Below are 21,099 nucleotides of genomic sequence, written 5' to 3' on the forward strand. Positions count from 1 at the left end.
CTATGCGGAAAGAATGGAAAGAAGCATCTTTATAAAAATATGGGAGAATATGGGAGCTGAGTATCCCAAGCACAAAGAGGGCGACCTCAAAGAGGTACTGGATGTTTGCTTTGAGTTTCTGGTACTATTAATACATTCAGAGGACAAAGACACCTAACATTTCGCCATAGGAGAAAAATTCTGCTACAAAATTCTGCTGTCCTACCATGAAATTTTTGTATAATCTCTTTCTAGGTATTGCTTGCTCTGACCTTAAAGAGATGGTTACATATCAAAATTAGAAACCCTCTTTGACTAAGTCAGGGCGCATGGGTGATTCAGGCATCCGACTCGTGATTTCAGCTCACGTCACGATCCCATGGTTCATGAGATCGAGCCCTGTGTCGGGCTCTGCACTGACAGCATGAAGCCTGCTTGGGATTGGGGTTCTCTCTCTCTGTCTCTCAAAATAAATAAACAACCTTTATTTCAAAAAGAAAAGAAAAGAAAATCTCTTTGACTAAATCATGCTTTCTATGGCCAATAAAATTCTTTTTTAATTTAAATTGAACTTTGGCATGCAGAAAAATATTTCTTTCCTCTGTGGATGGAAATTCCATTCGTTTCTTAGTAGCTAAGAACTCACTCTCTTTCGTACGTTATGAAGTCCCCACCAACATTTAAAAAAAATATTGTATTTTTTTTAAAGGCTCCACATCCAAACGTGGGCTCAAACTCATGACCCCAAGATGAAGAGTCACATGGTCTACCAACTGAGCCAGCAAGGTGCCCCAGCTCACTAACATTCTTAAAGTTGTTCTTTGCAGATACAACACCAGCTCCCATCACCATGATTCGATATAACGTATCAAACAAGGACAGGCAAATAGTACTCACAGTGAAGGAGACGCAGTGGAATAAATCCTTCTCCACCACCAGGTCAGTGAAGAGGCTCTGGTTTCCCCTGAGGGACTCCAAGGAAGCACTTACAGTCACTGTCTCATTCAGGTAGCTCAGAAGGACGCAACCCTTCTCAGGAGTCTCCGTGTGGAGCAGGGAGGGGACCAGCACCATATACTGCCTGGGGAGAGAAGGCTGAGTCAGAGACAGAAATGGAGAATAACAAACATTTTCAACCATAAACGTGTTTTCCGTAACCATATCTATTTCTTGCTACGATTGATTCCATACCAACTGTCAATGAACAAAGAACAGGATGATGGAAGGTTCATCGCTTCCAGGCATACGAATTCTATTTTTCACTCCTGAGTAGTCCCTCACCCGCACAGCCTATACCAGAAGTTGGCCTCAAGGATGTTATAGTTTTACATGCACTCTTTGTATTAAAGGGCATTAATATCCGAGTTCCTGAATATATACCCATAAAAGTACATATATATAACAAATTGCTGATGATTATTCACTTTATAAAAAGATTTACATTAAATTCTGTCTCTATAAACATCCCTTGTGCATGAACACCACGACTGAATACATTCATCTGGAAAAACCTCAGTGAAATCGTTTTCTTTGTAACAGCAATACTGAAGACATAATGTATTTGCTGTTTCTCTAAGGTTCTTCAGACATACCTTAGCCAAAATCAATGGTATTTTTGTCAACAAGTTTTAATTTTTGTTATTAATTTGCATGCACACACACGCACTCACAAGGACACATTGCACTTGATTAACATTCTCCTTCATCCTCACCCTCTTGAGGTAATCAATATTAATATATTGATATTAATACTTCTACGTTCATAAATATATCCTCGTGGTCAAACCTCTATGGGTCAATAAATTATCTTATTAAAAAACCAAGTTCATCCAAAACGTATTACTTTAGTCTTTTTTATTCTAATTATTGAATGTATTTAATCATTCAGAAGTATGGGCAACCTTTTGTGTGAGTTTACTTTCTTTTTTTTTTTAGAGGGAGACAGTGCACATGCGATTGGGGGAGAGAACAGAGGGCCAGAGACAGAATCGCAAGCAGAGCCCAAGCTCAGGGTGGAGCCTGACTCAGGGTTCGATCCCATTACCCTGGGATCATGACCAGAGCCGAAATCGAAATATGGATGCTCAAACGACTGAGACACCTACGTGCCCCTTACAGGTTGTGTTTTTAGGTAATCTCTACACCCAATATGGGGCTTGAATTTACAACCCCGTGGTCAAGAATCACCTTCTCCATTGACTGAGCCAGCCCGGCACCCTTGTGAGTTTACACTCTTGACTTTACTGACACGTTTCCTTTATCTATTATATTCTTACATACCCCCCTCCCCCTCCGGATAGTTCCAGTCACAATTCTAGCCATTTTTCAGGAACTCTCCCACGTGACACGTTTGACCAAAAAACTGTTCATGAAACATTCGATGCCATATAATCTCCCCATAGCCTGAACCCCTATGGGCTGAAATGTGTTTCCTAAGTTCCTGGTACCTGCAAGGAATTGTGTTAAGCAGTCTCTGTATTAATCCTCCTAACAATCCTGTGTGGTACATGCATCATATTTTGTATGTTCATGATAAACGTGAGACCCTTGCCAATTCCCAAATTTGAATACGCAACAGTAAGATACTTCCTGCTCTGCCTACTCACTAAACCAATAAATCATACACAAAATGTGACTTTGCAAAACTTTAGTGATTCAATAGCTGCAGATTTAAGTCCTTAATTTATTGGCGTTAATTTACAATTAAGAAAAAAAAAACCAGGGCTATTTTTTCTTATATTGTTTTACTACTCTTTCCCTTCTACCTCCAACATGGACTCTTACGCTTAAGAAACAGCAGGCAATTTGACACACGAAACACTATTTCATTACTTTTCAGAATTAATAGGTATGAGACTCACAGAAGAGAATAACAGAGACAGTTTAGTTGTGGAATCTGGTAGTCAGACTTGGTTCTCTCATTCTCCAAGGGGTCTCTTCCAACGCATTTATCAAGCTGTATGTGTTTTAAGTTTTTCCTTGGCAAAACTGTATGCCATGGATCTTTAGATCTGCTCTTCAATAATTAAAATCTCATACACAGATTCAGTACAATCCTTATCAAAACCCCAATGACATTTGTGCAGAAATAGAAAAATCTGCACATATTCTCTCTTTTAATAAACTTCAAGGGCAAATCACTCCAAATTACCAATAAACACTTATAATTAAACTATGAAGTAATATATTGAACATTGCACATTGGGAGCTACGATTCAGACACACAGAGGATCCAACATTTAAAACAGAATGGCTTTGGCTCAGGTCATGATCTCGCGGTTCCCAAGTTCGAGCCCCACGTCAAGCTCTGTGCTGACAACTCAGAGCCTGGAGCCTGCTTCAGATTCTGTCTCCCTCTCTCTTTGCCTCTTCCCACTCACACCCTGTCTGTCTGTCTCTGTCTCTCAAAAGTCAAAATAAACATTAAAAAAAATAGATTGACATTGAGGGAAGGTTGGGGGGGGGATGGGTTAAATAGGTGATGGGTGTTAAGGAGGTCACTTCTTGTGATGAGCATTGGTGTTGTATGTAAGTGATGAATCACTGAATTCCACAACTGAAACTATTTTGCTGTATGTTAACTAACTGAAATGTAAACAAAAACTTAAAAAAATTCATTAAAATCTCAGGTGTTTTTATTGGATAAGTGCTAAAGTTTTGTTCTAAAGTAAAGAAGCTCAGAGCAGTTAAATAACCTGTCCATAATCATTCAGACGGTACCTCTCATTGAATCCCTTTCTGGCATTTGGGTAGTTTTTGACCTGAATAATCTACTCTGAACTATATATGTATGTGTGTGTGTGTATGTGTATATATATATATATATATATATATATATATAATGTAAATCACATTTATCAAAAATGTGATAACTTATAAAAATTATCGGTTTTTACCTCCTCGTCCACACTTTTTTCCCTCCAGTTCTTTGATGTTCATAGGAAAGAAGGCATGAGTGTATAATAACTTATTCAATGTACTGTTTTTGTTCTTATTAGTTATAAGCCTGTTTGATATCATAATTTAAAAAGTAATTCCATATATACCAGATATTTCAAACAACAATTTCATAAAGGCTCGTGAGCATTCATTTAATAGATATTGAAATTGGGACCCATCCAGGTTGAGTAATTTGCCCAAGACTTCCTCTGTAAGTGAGCAATTAAACCCTTAAAATATTACCTAATCATGAATGTTGGCATTTTAAATATTTGCCTTTGTAGGAGTGACTGAATTTTGCAAATATTAAACAGAGGACTTTTAGTTTTCTCTTTTCGTCATGTTCCCCTGAAACCTCCATGACTCTGAAGCTTACTGACCCAAGGCAAAGGAGAATAGTCACCCGGGCTTTTGGGTAATGTCTCTCATTTATCGCATCGAGGGCTAATAAGGTTGGGGCGACGCAGAATGTCTTCTACATAGACGATACCTCTTCTGTTTATGACAACTAGGCCATGAGGCTTGTTGTTCTTTATCAAATGGTGGATGGGATGTAAAGCAACAGTTTTCAGTGGGCAGAGTCATCCTGCGTTGTGTTGGACTGAAAACACAGACCGCTTAACATTTCCGACCCCAATAAATGCCCCTTGCTTCATCCATCCAGCCTCCACGCAGAAATCTGAACGGCAACCCCCCCCGCCCCCCGCCATATTTCCAGATGCTCTTTGGGTGGAATGCAGTGGGAGGTGGTACCATATGGCTGGTGGTACCATCCATAGTTGGAGATGAGACAGAGGAGTGATGGGAGAGAAACGTACGCTGACCGGTTACTGGGAGATTGTACGCTGAAGGGATTTGAAGAAGAAAGGAAAGTGAGTTGGCCAGCGTTCTGACCTTTGATGCCTCTGCACGTTTAGGACTCTGGAGGCTGCCATGATCAACCTGGGATGTAGCTACGTCAGTCAGGAGGGGAGTGGGTGGGGGTCTGAACTTCAAACGGGAGAGGTGACTCTGCAGTACAGGTTGTATTGGAACAGCCGAGGGATTGGAGGAAGGATGCTGTGGCCAGTTCGGGGTTCTATAGGATAAAAAAAGAGCTGAGGTGGATCAGAGTCGGCCAGAGAGGGCTTCTGGGACTTCTTGGTCAAGGAAGCAAGCTGAGACAAACCAGATGGCTGAAGACTCAAGTGATGAATGCTGGCAGGTAAGGAGAGGCTAGATTAGCAATGGCCGAGGAAGAACGAAAACTCTCAGGTTTCAGACTCTGAGCCTTTTTCTCCACCAGGAAGGAATGGAGATCACAACCTTCTAGATACTATGGGGAGGCAGTATCTAATATCTAGATACTATTGGGGAGAAACTGGGGAGAGGTGGAAGAGAAGCTTTGCAGTTATTGGATTCCACCGACTTTACAACCAACTAGTTTCAAATGACTCCTTGCCCCTCTCCCTGACTGATTCGTCACTGGGGTCTCTTGCTGAGGACTCAGTAAGTTATTGGAAAAACAGAAGAAAAAGAAAAAGAAAAGGACCTGTGCTCCCTCTGCATGTGTGATCTACAATATGAATTAAATGGCACCCCACTGTACATTTTAACTCTTTTTGTTGTTTTCTTTTTTTAATGTTTATTTTTGAGAGAGGGAGAGACAGAGTGTGAGTGGGGGGGAGGGGCAGAAAGAGAGCAGGCTCCAGGTTCTGAACTGTCAGCACAGAGGTCCATGCGGGGCTCGAACTCATGAGCCTTGAGATCGTGACCTGAGCTGAAGTCGGACGCTTAACTGACTAAGCCACCCAGGTGCCCCAACACTTTAACTGTGTTTATAGTCAACACTTTCCGTCCTAAAGAATGACTCTGGGAAGGTGGGATCTGAGGTTTCAGTGTCTGACCAAATCACCCCTTCTCGTGACTACTTACCCTATTTATGACTGTGATGACCCAATGAGAAAAATTAAAAGGGTCCGACAAATGAAAGGACAAAAATAATCAGTTATGAGTAATCTCTTATGACCCGAAGGTATCCTAAGAAATGGAAGGGTAGCATTTAATGGGAAGGTCAAAGCAAAGATATAAAGAAGAGACAGAGATAAAGAACGGACTCTTGAGGAGGGGACTCTAAGAGAGACTCACGGTTCTGCAGAGTCTGAAGCATTGGTAGAAAGCAGGACGAGGAGAAGTAGCGGGAAACGTGAACGAGGAGGTCTGCCTTTCTCCATAGGGAGGGACAAAGCGCAGGGACTGTATCGTGCCCAACTCCCTGCCTTCAGCCTGGTCCCTTGAGACATCTTAAATTTACCAGGCTTTCTGTGGCTGCTATTTGCAAACAAGCTCCACCCCAAGGCTTCCAAATAGCACTCAGAGTTGGGCAGAGCTCTCCTAAAAAAGGTCATTGCTCTCAGTGATTGCCTCATTACCCTCAAGGCTAACCTCTGACCGGCTCTGGGGCATTTCCAGAGGATGAAATTCATATGTAATTGGCATGAACTTTCTTTTTACTTTGACGGCAGAGCTCCTGGTGAGAGACTAGTTCTAAACCATTCATCCATGTTATACATACAGTAAATCAGTTTATTTTGTTACAGCGCAGCACTTTTTGGTCATCGCCAACCAAATTTTATGTTGCCACTTGCCCCGCGATAGAATCAAGATCGTCTCCATCTCCCTGACACCACAAGTAATGCTTTGATAAGTATATTTTTTATTTTTTTTATTATGAAATTTATTGTCAAATTGGTTTCCATACAACACCCAGTGCTCATCCCAACAGGTGCCCTCCTCAATGCCCATCACCCGCTTTCCCCTCCCTCCCACCCCCCATCAACCCTCAGGTTATTCTCAGTTTTTAAAAGTCTCTTATGCTTTGGCTCCCTCCCTCTCTAACCTCTTTTTTTTTTCCTTCCCCTCCCCCATGGTCTTCTGTTACGTTTCTCAGGATCCACATAAGAGTGAAAACATATGGTATCTTTCTCCGTATGACTTATTTCACTTAGCATAACACTCTCCAGTTCCATCCACGTTGTTACAAAAGGCCATATTTCCTTCTTTCTCATTGCCAAGTAGTATTCCACTGTGTATATGGAAAGAGCCTAAATGTCCATCAACCGATGAATGGATAAGTGTCTTTTTAACGTGTTTCCTTAGACACATAGGCAAAACTTTTTGGAGGATGCACGCACAGAGGAGGGATTGCTCGATCTGCCGCGTGTACTTAACTGACTAAATACTGCCAGATTACTCCCCAAAATGGTTGTAACACACTGTGATTCCACCAGCTAGTGCGTAAGGATTTTCATAATCTCAAACTTCTGCCAACAGCTGGTCTTTACATTTTGCCAAATAAATGGGTAGGAAGTGATATTGCATCATTGTTTGAATTTGTGTTTATCTGACTAACAATGACTTCAAGGGTTTGTTTTGTTTTTTAACTATGGCTATACTTTGTAAATTGCCTGTTCATTTCCCTTTTCTCATATTTATTTTTTTGATTTTTTTAAAAAAATGTTTATTTTTGAGAGCGAGTAAGAGAGCAAGGATGGGCACGTGGCAGAGAGAGAGGGAGACAGAGGATCTGAAGCAGGCTCCACGCTGAGAGGTGAGAGCAGAGAGCCAGATGCGGGCTCCAACGCACAAACCATGAGATCATGACCCGAGCCAAAGTCAGATGCTTAACCTACTGAGCCACTCAGGCGTCCCCCACCCCTTTCTCATTTTGAAAAATTATAGTTGCTATCCCCGTCTTGTTGATTTTGCTGGAATTTCTCGTGTAAATCTACATACCAATTCCTTGTCAGTTTTAGACATTATAAACATTTTTGTTCATTTTCTCATCTATAACTCTGTCCATAGTATCCTCTATTTCTTAATGTTTCACCGATCAACTTCAGCTTCTTTTCCTTGTGATTTATGCTTTTGCAGTTTGGTTTAAGATATTTCCTCCCAGCCCCAATTTGACTTTTCTGTTAATTTTGTAGTTTGACTTTTCACAAGTGTTTCAGCAAGCTAACTGTATTCTCACTTTGTATGTGGTATTCTTTGCAGATCCAAGTTATGTTTTTAACCTTTAATTTTCCTAGCCCCTTCTACTACCAACTTTATTTATTTATTCCTTTTTTAAAGAATTTTTTTATGTTTATTTATTTTTGAGAGAGAGAGAGAGAGACAGAGACAGAGCAAAAGCAGGGGAGGGGCAGAGAGAGAGGGAGACACAGAATCTGAAGTGGGCTCCAGGCTCTGAGCTGTCAGCACAGAGCCCAATGTGGGGCTCAAACCCACAAACCGTGGGACCATGACCTGAGCTGAAGTCGGACACTTAACCGACTGAGCCACCCAGGCACCCCATTTTTATTTATTTATTCTTAAGTAGGCTTTGTGCCCAGAGTGAAGCCCAATGTGGGGCTTGAATTCACGACCTTGAGATCAAGAGCTGAACTGAGATCAAGAGTCAGAAGCTTAACCCACTGAGCTACCCAGGTGTCCCATAACAATCTTTTTAAACCCCATTGACTTGTGGTGCCACTTGTAAGGTCTTTTAAAGTCTCATATCTGCATAGATCTATCTCTGAACTCTGTGTTTCTGACCGCTGGTCTTTTTGTTCATTCTTGCACCAGTAATCTCCCCCACATACATGTAGTGAGCTTACTCATTTCTTGTTTTCTTTTCCTTTTTATCTTTCAGAGGGAGACGGAAAGGGAGCGAGAGGGAGAGGGAGAGGGAGAGAGAGGGAAAGAGGGAGAGAGGGAGAAAGAGAGAGAAGGAGAGAGAACGAGAGAGAGGAAGAGACAGAAAGAGAGAGGGAGGGAGAGAGAGGGGAGAGAGGGGAGGGGAAGAAAGAGAAAGAAAGAGAGAGAAAGGGAGACGGAGAGAGGGGGAGCTTATTCATTTGATATTTTGTTGTTGTTTTTCCCTATAGTCTCTGCCAATTGCTGAGAGGGAAGGTGATACTTGTTTTGCATTGCAATTTCTTTCCACTTATGCTCGTATAATTTTGAGGGCTGCGTCTTGATTCCTGCAGTTTGCGTGATATGTTTAATACCTATCTTCAGCAATGCCAGTGGCTTCTGCACCACGAGGCTATTAGGGTGTCCCATTGATAGCAGTCACCTGTGGGTGACTTTTCCCAACACCTTCTGAAGGGCTTCGTAGCAAGAGTGCCACCAGCCCAGCACCCTCCCTTGTCATCTGGTTTAAAGCCTGAGTGAACTTCTCTATCATCCGGGGGCCAGGATTGCTCCCTCTCCAACAATAGTTGGTACTCAGCATTGAGGAGTTCCTTCTTTGTTTTTTGGTGTGTGTGTGTGTGTGTGTGTGTGTGTGTGTGTTTTGTTTTTGTCTTTTTTTTTTTAAGTTTATTTATTTTGATTATTTTGAGAGAGAGAGTGCATGGGAGGTGGGGAAGGGCAGAGAGACAAAGAGAGAGAGAGAGAGAGAGAGAGAGAGAGAGAGAGAGAGAATCCAAAGCAGTCTCCTCACCAGTAGTGCAGAGTCCGATGCGGGGCTCAAACTCACGAACTGTGAGATCTGTGACCTGAGCGGAAACCAAGAGTAGGAAGGACGCTTAACCAACTGAACCACCCAGGCACCCCGGGAATTCCTTCTCTGGCTGTACTTTAGATCTGTCTTTTCCTTGGTGCGCTATTTCAGCCCATGGATAGGCGCTCCACAGTGTCTGCTCCATAGGCCTGCTATTCCTGTATTTTTTAGAGTTCTTTTTATTCTGTATTAAATAATTTCTTATTATCCCAACCCTCTGTTTTTGCTTATAATACTTTATTTTAATTTTTTTTTAACATTTGTTTATGTTGGAGAGACAGAGAGAGGCAGAGCACAAGTGGGGAAGGGGCAGAGAGAGAAGGAGACACAGAACCCGAAGCAGGCTCCAGGCTCTGAGCTGTCAGCACAGAGCCCAACGCGGGGCTCAGACTCCCGAAACCATGAGATTATGACCTGAGCCGAAACCAAGAGTCAGATGTATAATTGACTGACCCACCCAGTGCCCCAACTTTCATATCTTTTATAGCATACTCTGGTTTACTTCTCTGTTTTGCTTGCAAACTTTTTCTTGAATAGTTTTCAGGGTAGGGCTCTTATCTAGCAAAACTTCCCAGGCTGTACACACCTACAAAGATTTTTATGTTCTCACATTTGAGTCATGATTTTTATGGACATAAAATTCATGATGTGAAGTTTTTCCTTAGTGGTTTAACCTGTTATCCCATTGTATTCTTGTGTCCAGTGTTGTTGAGAACCTGTACCTAGTCTTTTTCTCCTGAACGATTTAGAATTTTTCTTTATCTTAGATATTTTAAAAGCTTAGTATGTGTCCAGGTTTTTCTTTTAATCTCTTTTGTGTATTTACTTTTTTTTGATGCTGGGAAATTTATTTTCATTACTTCTTCATATTTTTTTCCTTTTCCTTTTTACTTTCATCTCATGAAGTTGAAGATGTAAATGTTCAGACTTTTACTTCAATCTTTCGTATTACTTAGCTTTCTGTTTACTTTTTCTATGTGTTTAAATGTTCCTGTTGCTTTCTTGCAAAATTCCTCAACTTCACCTTCAAGCTCATTATTTTTTGCTTCAGTTCTACACATCAGGATAGTAATCTCAGAAATTTCAAATACTATGTAGTCATATCTAATATTTCCACTTAATATTTCCTAATATTTAAACAGGAACGTGTTTAAACGTTCCTGTTGCTTTCTTGCAAAATTCCTCAACTTCACCTTCAAGCTCATTATTTTTTGCTTCAGTTCTACACATCAGGATAGTAATCTCAGAAATTTCAAATACTATGTAGTCATATCTAATATTTCCACTTTTTTGGTGTTATGATTTCTTGTGTTTAATTTACATTTTGTATACCTTTTATTGTCTACTTCATTAGGCTTATTTTATATTGGTATTTCATTCTGATAATTTTTCTTCAGATAATATATGTTGATCAGTTTGTTGTGTTTCTTTAAAATTTTTTTTAATGTTTATTTCAGAGAGAGAGAGAGAGAGAGAGAGAGAGAGAATGTGAGCAGGGGAGGGGCAGAGAGAGAGAGGGAGACACAGAATCTGAAGTGCGCTGCACAGGCCCATGTGGGGCTTAAACCCATGAACCCTGAGATCAAGACCTGAGTGGAAGTTGGACGCTTAACCAGGCGCCCCTGTTGTGTTTCTTTTATAGGACTTGAACAGCTGAAATTTATTGTTATTTTGGCTGTGAGCCCATTATAAATGGGATACTTCGTCTCGCATCATATATTGGGGAAGAGCCAAGGATCAGATCCTGTGTGTGATCTGGAGAGTGAGTGTAAAGTTTGGGGAGAGAAAGAGTCCTGGGAGGAAATCCCCAGTCATCAAGGACCACCATTGATCACTTTTACTTGTTACATTTTGTAAAAATTTAATTTAATTTTTTTTTAAAATTTAAACCCAAGTTGGTTAACACATAGTGTAATAATGATACTTTTTACATTTCTATATCTTTAAGGAGACAGCAATGAAAACCGATCCTCTCGGGGCGCCTGGGTGGCTCAGTCAGTTAAGCGTCCGACTTTGGCTCAGGTCAAGATCTCGCCGGTTTGTGAGTTCGAGCCCCGCATGGGGCTCTGCACTGACAGCTCGGAGCCTGGAGCCTGCTTCGGATTCTGTGTCTCCCTCTCTTTCTGCCCCTCCCCTGCTCACGCTCTGTGTCTCAAAAATGAATAAACATGAAAGAAAGAAAAGAAAAGGAAGGAAGAAAGAAAGAAAAAGAAAGAAAAGAGATCATCTCCCTGGAGCTCTGAGGGTTCAAAGGGGGACAAACCGGAAAAGCAAATGCCCGACGCGGCTGGTTATTCCACATCTGATTTCATCTACTCTTTACACTTGCAGAGCTTTTCGGTGAACAGGATTTCACTCTAGGCTTTTGCTGCCAATTTCTGTGAAGGGATAATGACCATCCCAAACCAACTTGAAAGAAAGGCAAGGGCAGCATTTAAATAACTGTGTTTCAATTTATCAAGTCAGGCCGTTTCCACCTTCCTTTCTCGTTGATTACCAACCCCCCTCCCCCCACCCCCCTGCCAGTTCCTCAACAGTTCCAGAGTGCATTCATTTCTCCAGGTTTTTCTGATACTTTGTTGGTTCCTAAAACCCATGTTTCTCTTTTGCTTATATTGTTTCTCCCGGGTTGTTTGGAAGGAGGAAGAAACAGCCTGCGCTAGTGTTTCATCGTGTCGGAAATAAGGGTTGACTCCCCTCGGTGCTTCCTGTCCTTTAACGTGGTTTTGATATTTTGTGTCCCTTTATTATTCTCTTCTGCCTTGGGAGTGATTTCCGCCCATCTTACTATAAAGTTGTTCGTTTCATTTTATTTCTGTCAGAGCTACAGCTTCAACCATTAGCCGATTTCTTTTGTATTGCCATGAGTTCATTTCGTATTTCTTGAGTTATTTATAGCTGGTCTCTTTTCACATTAGCCACGTTTTCCTTGCCTGTTTCCTATTCCTTGTTTTTACAACTCCAAACTTTGAAACGTTGTAAAAAGGATATGTGTGGCCACAGAAAATTGTATTATATGGTTCTTGAGTGCTTTATTAGCCAGGGAAAATGTGAGATACAGAAGATAACTTAATGATCTCTCTTGCCCGTTGTTTTTCCGCATATAGGGCTAAAAGTCATAATCAGGGATGGTTTTGACTATTGTGGGAACATAATAAACGCAATTATGCAGAGTAATGAGCTGCGTGTTTGTTTTCCAAGGGAAAAAAGAGAATATTTTTTGTTTTAAAATGTCTGGTTCTTGGGGCGCCTGGGTGGCTCAGTCGGTTAAGCGTCGACTTCAGCCAGCTCAGGTCATGATCCCGCAGTTCATGAGTTCGAACCCCCGTGTCCCGCTCTGTGCTGACGGCTCAGAGCCCGGAGCCTGCTTCAGATTCTGTGTCTCCCTCTCTCTCTGCCCCTCCCCTGCTTGTACTCTGTCTCTGTCTCTCTCTGTCTCTCAAAAATAAATAAAACATCAAAAAAAAAAAAAATAAAATGCCTGGTTCTTTCATAATGTGAAATAGAACAGTGAAAGAAAAAAAATCTCAATGAATGTAGAATAACGTCTGTAGGAAATGATTTTTTTCACCCTCATTTATAACATTGAATCTGGAAAAAAGCAACGTAACTTTTTCCATAGCTGGCACATTTTTTTTAAAATTTTTTATTTAGACGTAACTCGCATAACACAAAAGTCACCATTTTCCAATGTACAGTTAAATGATATTCGTGGTGTTAGGCAATCATTGCCACTATCTAATTATTGAAGATTCCATTACCCCCAAAAGAAATGTTGGACCTGTTCCCAATTTTTTACTCCTCCGTGTCTGACAACCACTAATCTTTTTTCTGTCTCTGTGGATTTGTCTGGACATTTCAAATAAATAAATGGAATAATGCCTTATGTGGCTTTTTGTGTCTGGCTTCTTAGCACGGTATTTTCAAGGTTCATCCGTGCTGTGGTATATATCAGTATCGTTTCATATGGATGAAAGATACTCTATTGTACAGCTGTACCATCTTTTATTTATTCATCCATCAGTTGATAAGACATTTGGGTCACTTCCACTTTTTAGCTGTTATGAACAATTCTCTGAACAGCTGTGTAAACGTTTTTGTGCAAATATATGTTTTCAATTGCCTCTGGTATGTAAGTAGGAGTAGAATTGCTGGGTCACATGGGAACTCTCTGTTTAACATTTTGGGGAACCGCAGAATTGTTTCCCAGACAGCTGCATGTGGTTTTTTGCCTTGTCTCTTTGATAAATGAGGCTTCCGTTTTCTCCACATCTTTGCCAACACTTGTCATTCTCTGTTTTGTTGTTGTCGTTTTTTTTTTTTTTTTATTATTATACCCATTCTACCAGGCGTGAAGAGGTATCTCATGGTGGTTTTGATTTGCATTTCCCTAATAACTAATGATGCTGAGTGTATTTTCACGAGCTTATTGACTGTTTGCATATCTTCTTTAGAGATGTTTCTACTTAACTTCTTTATCGTAGTTTAATTTGATAAAATAAATTAAATAAATCATAGTTTAATTTGTTTTCTTACGGATGAGTTGTAAGAGGTTTTTATGTGTTCGGGATCCTAGACCTAGTTTTGAAAACAGTTTTGAAATAGAGAATTTCAAAAGTTTTTCTTCTTTGTTCTTTTTTTTCGATATTGTTTTGGCTAATTTGGGTTTCTTGCATCTCCAAATGAATTTCAGGGTCAACCTGTCCATTTGTTAAAGAAAAGCAGTTATAATTTTGGTGGGGATTGCACTGAATCTACAGATCAGTTTGGGGGATATTGCCATCTTAATATCAATAAATTAGTAAAATACAATTTATATGTTAATATTTTATTACTGTATACAGTATATTTTATATTAATATGTAAGTCTTTCAATTCATGAACATTTGATATTTTGGAGTTCCTTCCTCCACCATTTTTGCTGATGTTATTCTTAGCTCAAGTTTGATGGCTTTATTAGTTTTTAAAAACTTGTAAAACATTTACTGCAAAATTTTATATCAATGCAAAACTAAAATTAGGTTTTCTCTGTTAATGGTATAGTGGTCCTAGAAATTAAATCGTGATTATTTATTTGGAATATAGTAGGCATTATTTTAAATATTGTGTTTTTAATGAATATAAGAAAAGTTATTTTTATTTCTTTTTATGCTATATCTAACCCTCAATTTAGTAGATTCTGTTTTCAACAATGGTTGAGACTATTACTTATTTTCTGTTGCAACGTGTCTAGATAGCAGTTATTCAGTGTTGCACCGGAATATTTTTTTCTGTTTTGTGTTGACTTTGCAATCATGTTATCTTTCTTCTTCTATGTTAATTTGAAAATATTTTCACTTTGATTAGGTAATAAGTAATAATGTATTCTTTCCCCTATTTAATCTAGTTTCCCCTATTTAATCAATCTGGCCACTTTCTTTTGCTTGCCTCAGATAGCATCCTGATTTTAAAAGGAAATTATAAAGTCAGGATATTTTTCATTGTCTTTATTAATTAGCTTAGCAGTGTTGTTGTAAGACCTACTTGAGAAGAATGATCAAATTGGAAGATATCCAGAGCCTTCTCTAGGTTAAATGTGCACAGGCAAAACGTCAATATAAATATTTCAGAAATTGTAGCTTTTATGTGACGATACTGGAGATTTGTCAATGTCTTCATTGTCCGTGTATATTCTCACTTTTATGAAAACATCGAGCAAACCTGTGTGAAATAGCTATGTGAAGTATGCCTATGAGAAATTTTCTCTCCTTCACTATGACATTATAAGTTACTGTAAGAAACTAACTAATCTCACCATCAAACAGTTGTCTGCTGCTTGATGCTTGCCGAATGCTTCTGGAAAGTTCTCTACTAGATACTATGGACATTGGTACTTCAAAGAACAGACTCTTAGATTCAGTTTTCTAAGCTGTTCTTCCTTAGACAACTTTCAGACTGTCTTAATGGATCAGGTAAGATTTCTGGGACTCTTTTCAGTTTAGAAACAAATATACTCCAGGAGAGAACAATGCTTGACTTAAGATCAAGCAGAATGAGAATTACTAGGATTGACTAAACCAAAGAGGGAAATTAAAATGTGGTTATCTCTTTGGAATATGGTAGGTAGGTATTATTTTAATGTTGTATTTTAAACAAATATAGGAAAAGTTTTTTTTCTCACTCTTTTTACCTTATACCTAACCCCTAATTTAGTAGATTTTATTTCCGTGGATGGAAACAAAACATTTAAAGATGATAGCTGATTCCCACTGATACCCTTAGAATTCAAACACATACTTTGACTGAATCTTTATACTTTGCACGGCAAACATTGATTGCATAGTTTAATAAGAATTTGCTGTTTTCTTTTAACGTGGATATAGTTGGACAGGTTGATTGTGTAATCAAGTCATACTTGGAGCAATAATATTTGAAAATAATTCTCATTTAATCAGACATGATACGTTCGCTACTGAGAAATACCAGTGGTGCCTACAAAGTTCTCTCGTGAAACTGACCTGGTACCTGACTTATAGGGCTTCAATCTCACAAGAATAAATAAGATCATCCCCTGGCAAGCCAAAGATCTTGGAATTTGGGGGGCTTTTAGGTGAGAGGAATTCATCTAACGTTGTAGGTACTATAGGTGAAATAATAAGTCATGGAGGTGTTTAAAAGTCTAAGCCAAGATTCCTTACGAAAGCCGCTGGACAGAAGTTAGCTATGTGGCCTTAATAGCTGTTTAATACTGAAGGCTGAAGATTTTCAGACAAACCCAAGGAGGCCTACATGGCTCATTAACCTTCCCAGGCACTTGTGAAAACAGAGTACGAACCTGATAAGATGGCCACTTCTTTTTTTTTTTTTTAATCAAGAATAATTTTGCAGAGGGGAGACCGTCAGAAAAACTATCAGAAACTCAGCAGCAAGGCAAAAATGGGGAGTAGCACATTCTTTCTATATAACTTGGGGTCAAGGACCACTTAAAGATTATCCAGGGGCATATGCTTAGTTCATTTCATTATTTACTACAAATGAAAGGCTTTAGACTCAGTGAGGTTACTTGTTGATATTTGTTAGGTACACACGCAAATAACTTCTGCCCAGTGGAACAGATAACCCCAAAGATTGTATGGCTTATTGTACATTATTTAGTTTTGTATGTAATTCATCATTCTTCTCCTACCAGTTTTTAAAAATTGTAAGTTTCCTAGCTTTTTGGACTTGTTATAACATTTTACTGGTTACTTAATTAATAGGTTAAATAAGATCTTAGACACTGTGGTCAGTTTATGGTTGTCTCAGAATATAAGTTACAAGTATATGAATATATATTTTCTTTTTGAAAGTTACACTTTGACAGTTTGTAAAATAAGGAGATAGCAGAGTTAATAAGATCCATCTATGAATTTCCAGAGAGGGTGCTGTTTTATTTTACACAAATTGGGAAAAGCATTCCCTCTTATTTTTAATCTTTTCTTTTTCGATAGCTGATAACCAAGAGGCAGTTTAATTTTATATTCGGCTGCTCACTGTCTTTGAAGAGAGAACCTTTAGGCCAAATGATAGCTAAGCCTGCTGAGGATGAAAGTCTTTTGTGTGGCTTATATATTAACAGAGTTTGGGTAATCAAAGATCATTTACTGAACATGACAAGTTTCATTTTGTCAGATTAAGTACACATTACATCTTGGTACAGATTTTTTCAGGCGAAGCTGTGTTCAACCGTAACGTGAATCCTTGCAGAGCTTGTGCATTTAGTGGCTTGAGTGTTCTTTAATGTTATCTCATGAATTCGGATTCCTCAATGTTATAAGAAAAATGCCTGAGGGAATTAAGTGAAAAGCATAAGGATATTTTGCATACTATTACCCTTTAACAGTGACTTCTTTATATTTTTAGAATCACGAAGAAGAAAGGTCTACAACAGTACTTCTGTGTTGTATTAAGAACCAATCGAATATTACTGGAGGGAGTGTACCAGAACTGATTAAAACCTGCCAGCATTTTCACCCAAATGTGCCTTGAAGTCAAGTAATATGAATGACCCATGGGTTCCTTTATTTTTATTTCGGATCATTTTATTTTCCTTATGACCACAGGAGAAATCTACAAGAACTTCCTCCTGGAGAACTTTAATAACAAGAACTGATTCATCTTTTATGAGAGAAGCTGTCAACATGGCAGAAAGCCACACAAACTACCACACACTGGGTGGCTTAAAACAATGGTAATTTGTTCTTTCGTAGTTCTGGAGGCTAGAAGTCACAAATTGAGGTATTGACCGACCGCGGCCATGCACCTTCCAAATGCTTTCGGGGGCAATCTCTTCCATGCCATTGTCTTAGCTTCATTGGTTGCCAGCAGTCCTGGTATTTGTGTCCCTGCTCCATCACCACGTGGCATTTTTCCTGCAAGTCTGGCATCGTCTTCCCTCTGTGCATGTTTGCCTCTGTATATCGTCACCTTTTCTTATGGAACAACAGCAGTATTGGATAAAGGGTCCATCCTACCACAGTCTGATCTCCTCTTAATTTCCACCTTTCTTTTTTAATGTATGTTTGTTTGTGTATTTCTTTGAGAGAGAGGGAGAGAGACCGCGAGCAAGCAGGGGAGGAGCAGAGAGAGAGGGAGATACAGAATCTGAGGCAGGCTCCAGGCTCCCAACCGTCAGCGCAGAGTCCCATGTGGCACTCAACTCACAAACCGCGAGGTCACGACCTGAGCTCAGACGGTTAACCCCGAATGAGCCACCCCGGTGCTCCTCGTCTTAACTTACATCTAAATCACATCTGCAGATGTATTTCCAGATACAGATATTCCCTATTTCCAGATAAGGTCACATTCACAGGTACCAGGGATTGGGACTTCAACGTATCTTCTTGGGGGGACACAATTCAACCCACAACAGTGATAATGTGTCTTTACCCCTTTGATGATTGCTGACAGCTAGTTTCGCAAGCCAGAGGCGCTAATTTTCCTCTTTGAGCTCAGTGAATGCATAAAAGGTACTTTTAAACAAGTTTTAAGGTGTTCATAAATAAGCCAAATTCCTTGTTCTCCTCATCTACTTGACTTGGGAAAAGTATGAAAATCTTTTCCATAACACATTTGTGACACATTAAGCAATTCAACTCAGCTTGGGGTGAAATGATCTTTCTAGTGCATTTTCTTTCCTGATGTATTCCAACACCTTTGTGTTACTCCATTTATCTTGCACGTACCCACGTTTGGGAACAGGCTCACTCAGGGAACTGTTCCTTCACACTTCTGTTTTGCTGAGAGCCTACGATATTCACAGCACTGTGTTAAGCGAATAGGCCACAGGCATGATTAAGATACAGGTTTCGTTTTCAAAGAGATCTGATACGGAGATGAGAGGAAAATAATCTTTTAGTTTGTTTTATATGAAGTGTGTAGAAGTGTGGAAGAGAGATATGTGTGCTAAACCATGTGATTAAGCGTGAAGAAGATAGCCTGGCTGTGCACAAATGGCCTGTGTATTTGGACATCAGCAAAAGCTCCTTTCTTCCCTTTGCCAAGGAGGTGAACTCTCAGAATGCAAGTCTGAAATATTCTGTCGCTTTAAAATCTTTCAACAGTTTCTAGTCTTTCATTATCTTGTAATCGTATTCTTTTTTTTAAGTTTATTTATTTTGAGAGAGAGAGAAAGCATGAGCTTGGGGAGGGGAGGGGAGAGAGAGAGTGAGAGAGAAAATCCCAAGCAAGCTCTGCACTCTCAGGTGAGCCCCATGCAGGGCTCGAACCCGCGAACTGTGAGATGACGACCCCAGCCAGAGTCAGACTTAACCGACCGAGCCACCCGGGAGCCCCTCGTAATCTTATTCTTGCATTTATCTTTTAATTTGTCTCCATGTATATACATTGTTTTATGCTTTTATTTTTTATTTTTATTTTTAAAAAATATTTATTTTGAGAGAGAGGGAGAGCACAAGTAGAGGAGGAGCAGAGAGACAGAGGGAGAAGGAGAATCCCAAGCAGGCTTTACTCTGTCAGTGAAGAGCCTGACATGGGGCTGGATCTCACAAACCATGAGATCATGACCTGAGCCAAAATCAAGAGTTGGGTGCTTAACTGATTGAGCCGCCCAGGCGTCCCACTTCATGCTTTTATCTTATCACACTATATATATTTATGAAGTCAACCTCTAATTTTAACTTTGTAGTTCAGTCCAAAATCAGAGAGTAAATCAAATTCAGAATTCACTTTCTTGTGAATTGAATAAATGAAGATAACCTGTGTCTGAATAGGGAAGGCTAAATATTGTAAAATGTTGACTTTCAGAATCATTAGAAATCGCTTAATATTCAATGCAACACTAAATGGTACCCAGTAAGACTAGGGAGATAATTAACTTCACAAAGGATTTTAAAGTTTTACCTGGAGTAAATAATAAGCAGTATTGCAAAGAAAAGATGCAAACAGAGAAATGAGATGGACCAGCCATAATAGTTATTAAAGGCTGTATTTTATTAAGCTCCACAAATTCAAAAATTTTACTTGTGAAGGAAACACACACAGGATTTCATCAACCCAAAGATCTGTCTAAAGCTAGCCCTTTATAGTCATGCCAATTCTCCCTTGCCTTACCATCCATAACCCCTGGAAACCACTGATTTGTTTTCCATTTCTATCATTTTGTCATTTCAGTAATGTTAGACAAAAGGAAACATGCACTATGACCTTTTGAAATTGGCTGTATTTTCATTCAGCGTAATATTTTTGAGATCCATTCAAATTATTGTGTAAGTCGGTAGTTGGTTCCATTTTATTGCTGAGTAGTATTCCACGGCATGAATGCACCACAGTTAGTATAACCATTCACCTACTGATGGACATTTTGGATGTTTTCAATATTTGGAAACATTGCTTTCTTTACCCTACCTTCCTGTGGGTTATCTGAACACTTTTTGGAATTCCATTTTGATTTATCTATAGTGTTTTGAGTGCAGCTTTTTGTAGAGCTTTAATAGTGTTTTTAAAAATGTTATGGGGAATAGATACAGATTTCAGAAGGGAAATGTAACATTGATAAAGAACAAAAGAAATTGTAGATGTGTATATGTCATAAATTTATTCCACATACAAATATTATGTATTCCGATTCCTGTCTCCTGTTTATATTTTCTGCTGATCAATCTTTGTTCTTCATTGCTAGAGAAGATCATTTGATGAGGTCCACAAGTTTCCATTTTTAAGCACTTCTGTGTTCAGATTCTAAACAGTGGAATAAAAGGTAGGAAAATTAGGGAGATTCTGTCATCTACTAAAGGAATAATTTTCATATTTCAATCATAAATATTCAAATGTAATAAATTTTAATTACTTTCAATGATAGGGATGTTCTTGTCCCCCCTCTCTGCCCCCCACCAATTTTAGAATGGAAAACTGAAGGTCTCAAAGCAAGTGTTATATTGTCAAAGATGAACACCGTTGACCAGCCTAAGGGAAAATCTTGTAGGTCCTATCTCTTCTGCTGTGCTATATGGATGGTTACAGGGAAAAATTTCCTGACCTTAAATGGTATAAGTGTAGAAACATCCTAAAAATGTCATAGGTGACAAATATATCACCATTGGGTATACAATGTAAACTAAATATTAGATGATTTAGTTTTCATCTGTGGCAAATTCCTGGACTCATCTGCAAACAAG

General features: G+C 39.2%; 2 protein-coding genes and 1 long non-coding RNA gene across 6 annotated transcripts in view; 1 reads left to right on the forward strand and 2 right to left on the reverse strand.

Moving 5' to 3' along the window:
- Positions 1-6,259, reverse strand: part of LOC106965315 (PZP alpha-2-macroglobulin like) — a 47,399-nt gene extending 41,140 nt beyond the window's left edge. For both annotated transcript variants that reach the window (XM_015061323.3, XM_053225802.1), the window contains exons 1-2: positions 6,046-6,259; positions 877-1,060 (exon numbers count right to left, since the gene is read on the reverse strand). In XM_015061323.3, the coding sequence (XP_014916809.3) occupies positions 877-1,060; positions 6,046-6,200 (339 nt within the window). In that variant the 5' untranslated portion in view covers positions 6,201-6,259. The remainder of the gene's footprint in view (positions 1-876; positions 1,061-6,045) is intronic.
- On the forward strand, positions 4,261-17,616 carry LOC113603705 (uncharacterized). Of its 3 annotated transcripts, none has more exons than XR_008300099.1 (4): positions 4,261-4,333; positions 6,498-6,589; positions 7,429-7,507; positions 17,327-17,616. It is a non-coding gene; the product is annotated as an uncharacterized LOC113603705 (long non-coding RNA). The 3 variants fall into 3 exon arrangements; XR_008300100.1 differs by having other exon boundaries at positions 4,267-5,122; XR_003425400.2 differs by lacking the exon at positions 7,429-7,507.
- A 2,278-nt stretch (positions 17,617-19,894) lies between these two features.
- The window catches only part of LOC106965314 (pregnancy zone protein-like), a 47,968-nt gene continuing 46,763 nt past the window's right edge, over positions 19,895-21,099 (reverse strand). Inside the window, exon 36 of the mRNA XM_015061321.3 lies at positions 19,895-20,662. Coding sequence (XP_014916807.3) covers positions 20,640-20,662 — 23 coding nt within the window. The 3' untranslated portion in view covers positions 19,895-20,639. The remainder of the gene's footprint in view (positions 20,663-21,099) is intronic.

The sequence above is a fragment of the Acinonyx jubatus genome, chromosome B4 (assembly GCF_027475565.1).
Source record: "Acinonyx jubatus isolate Ajub_Pintada_27869175 chromosome B4, VMU_Ajub_asm_v1.0, whole genome shotgun sequence".
Lineage (NCBI taxonomy): Eukaryota > Metazoa > Chordata > Mammalia > Carnivora > Felidae > Acinonyx > Acinonyx jubatus.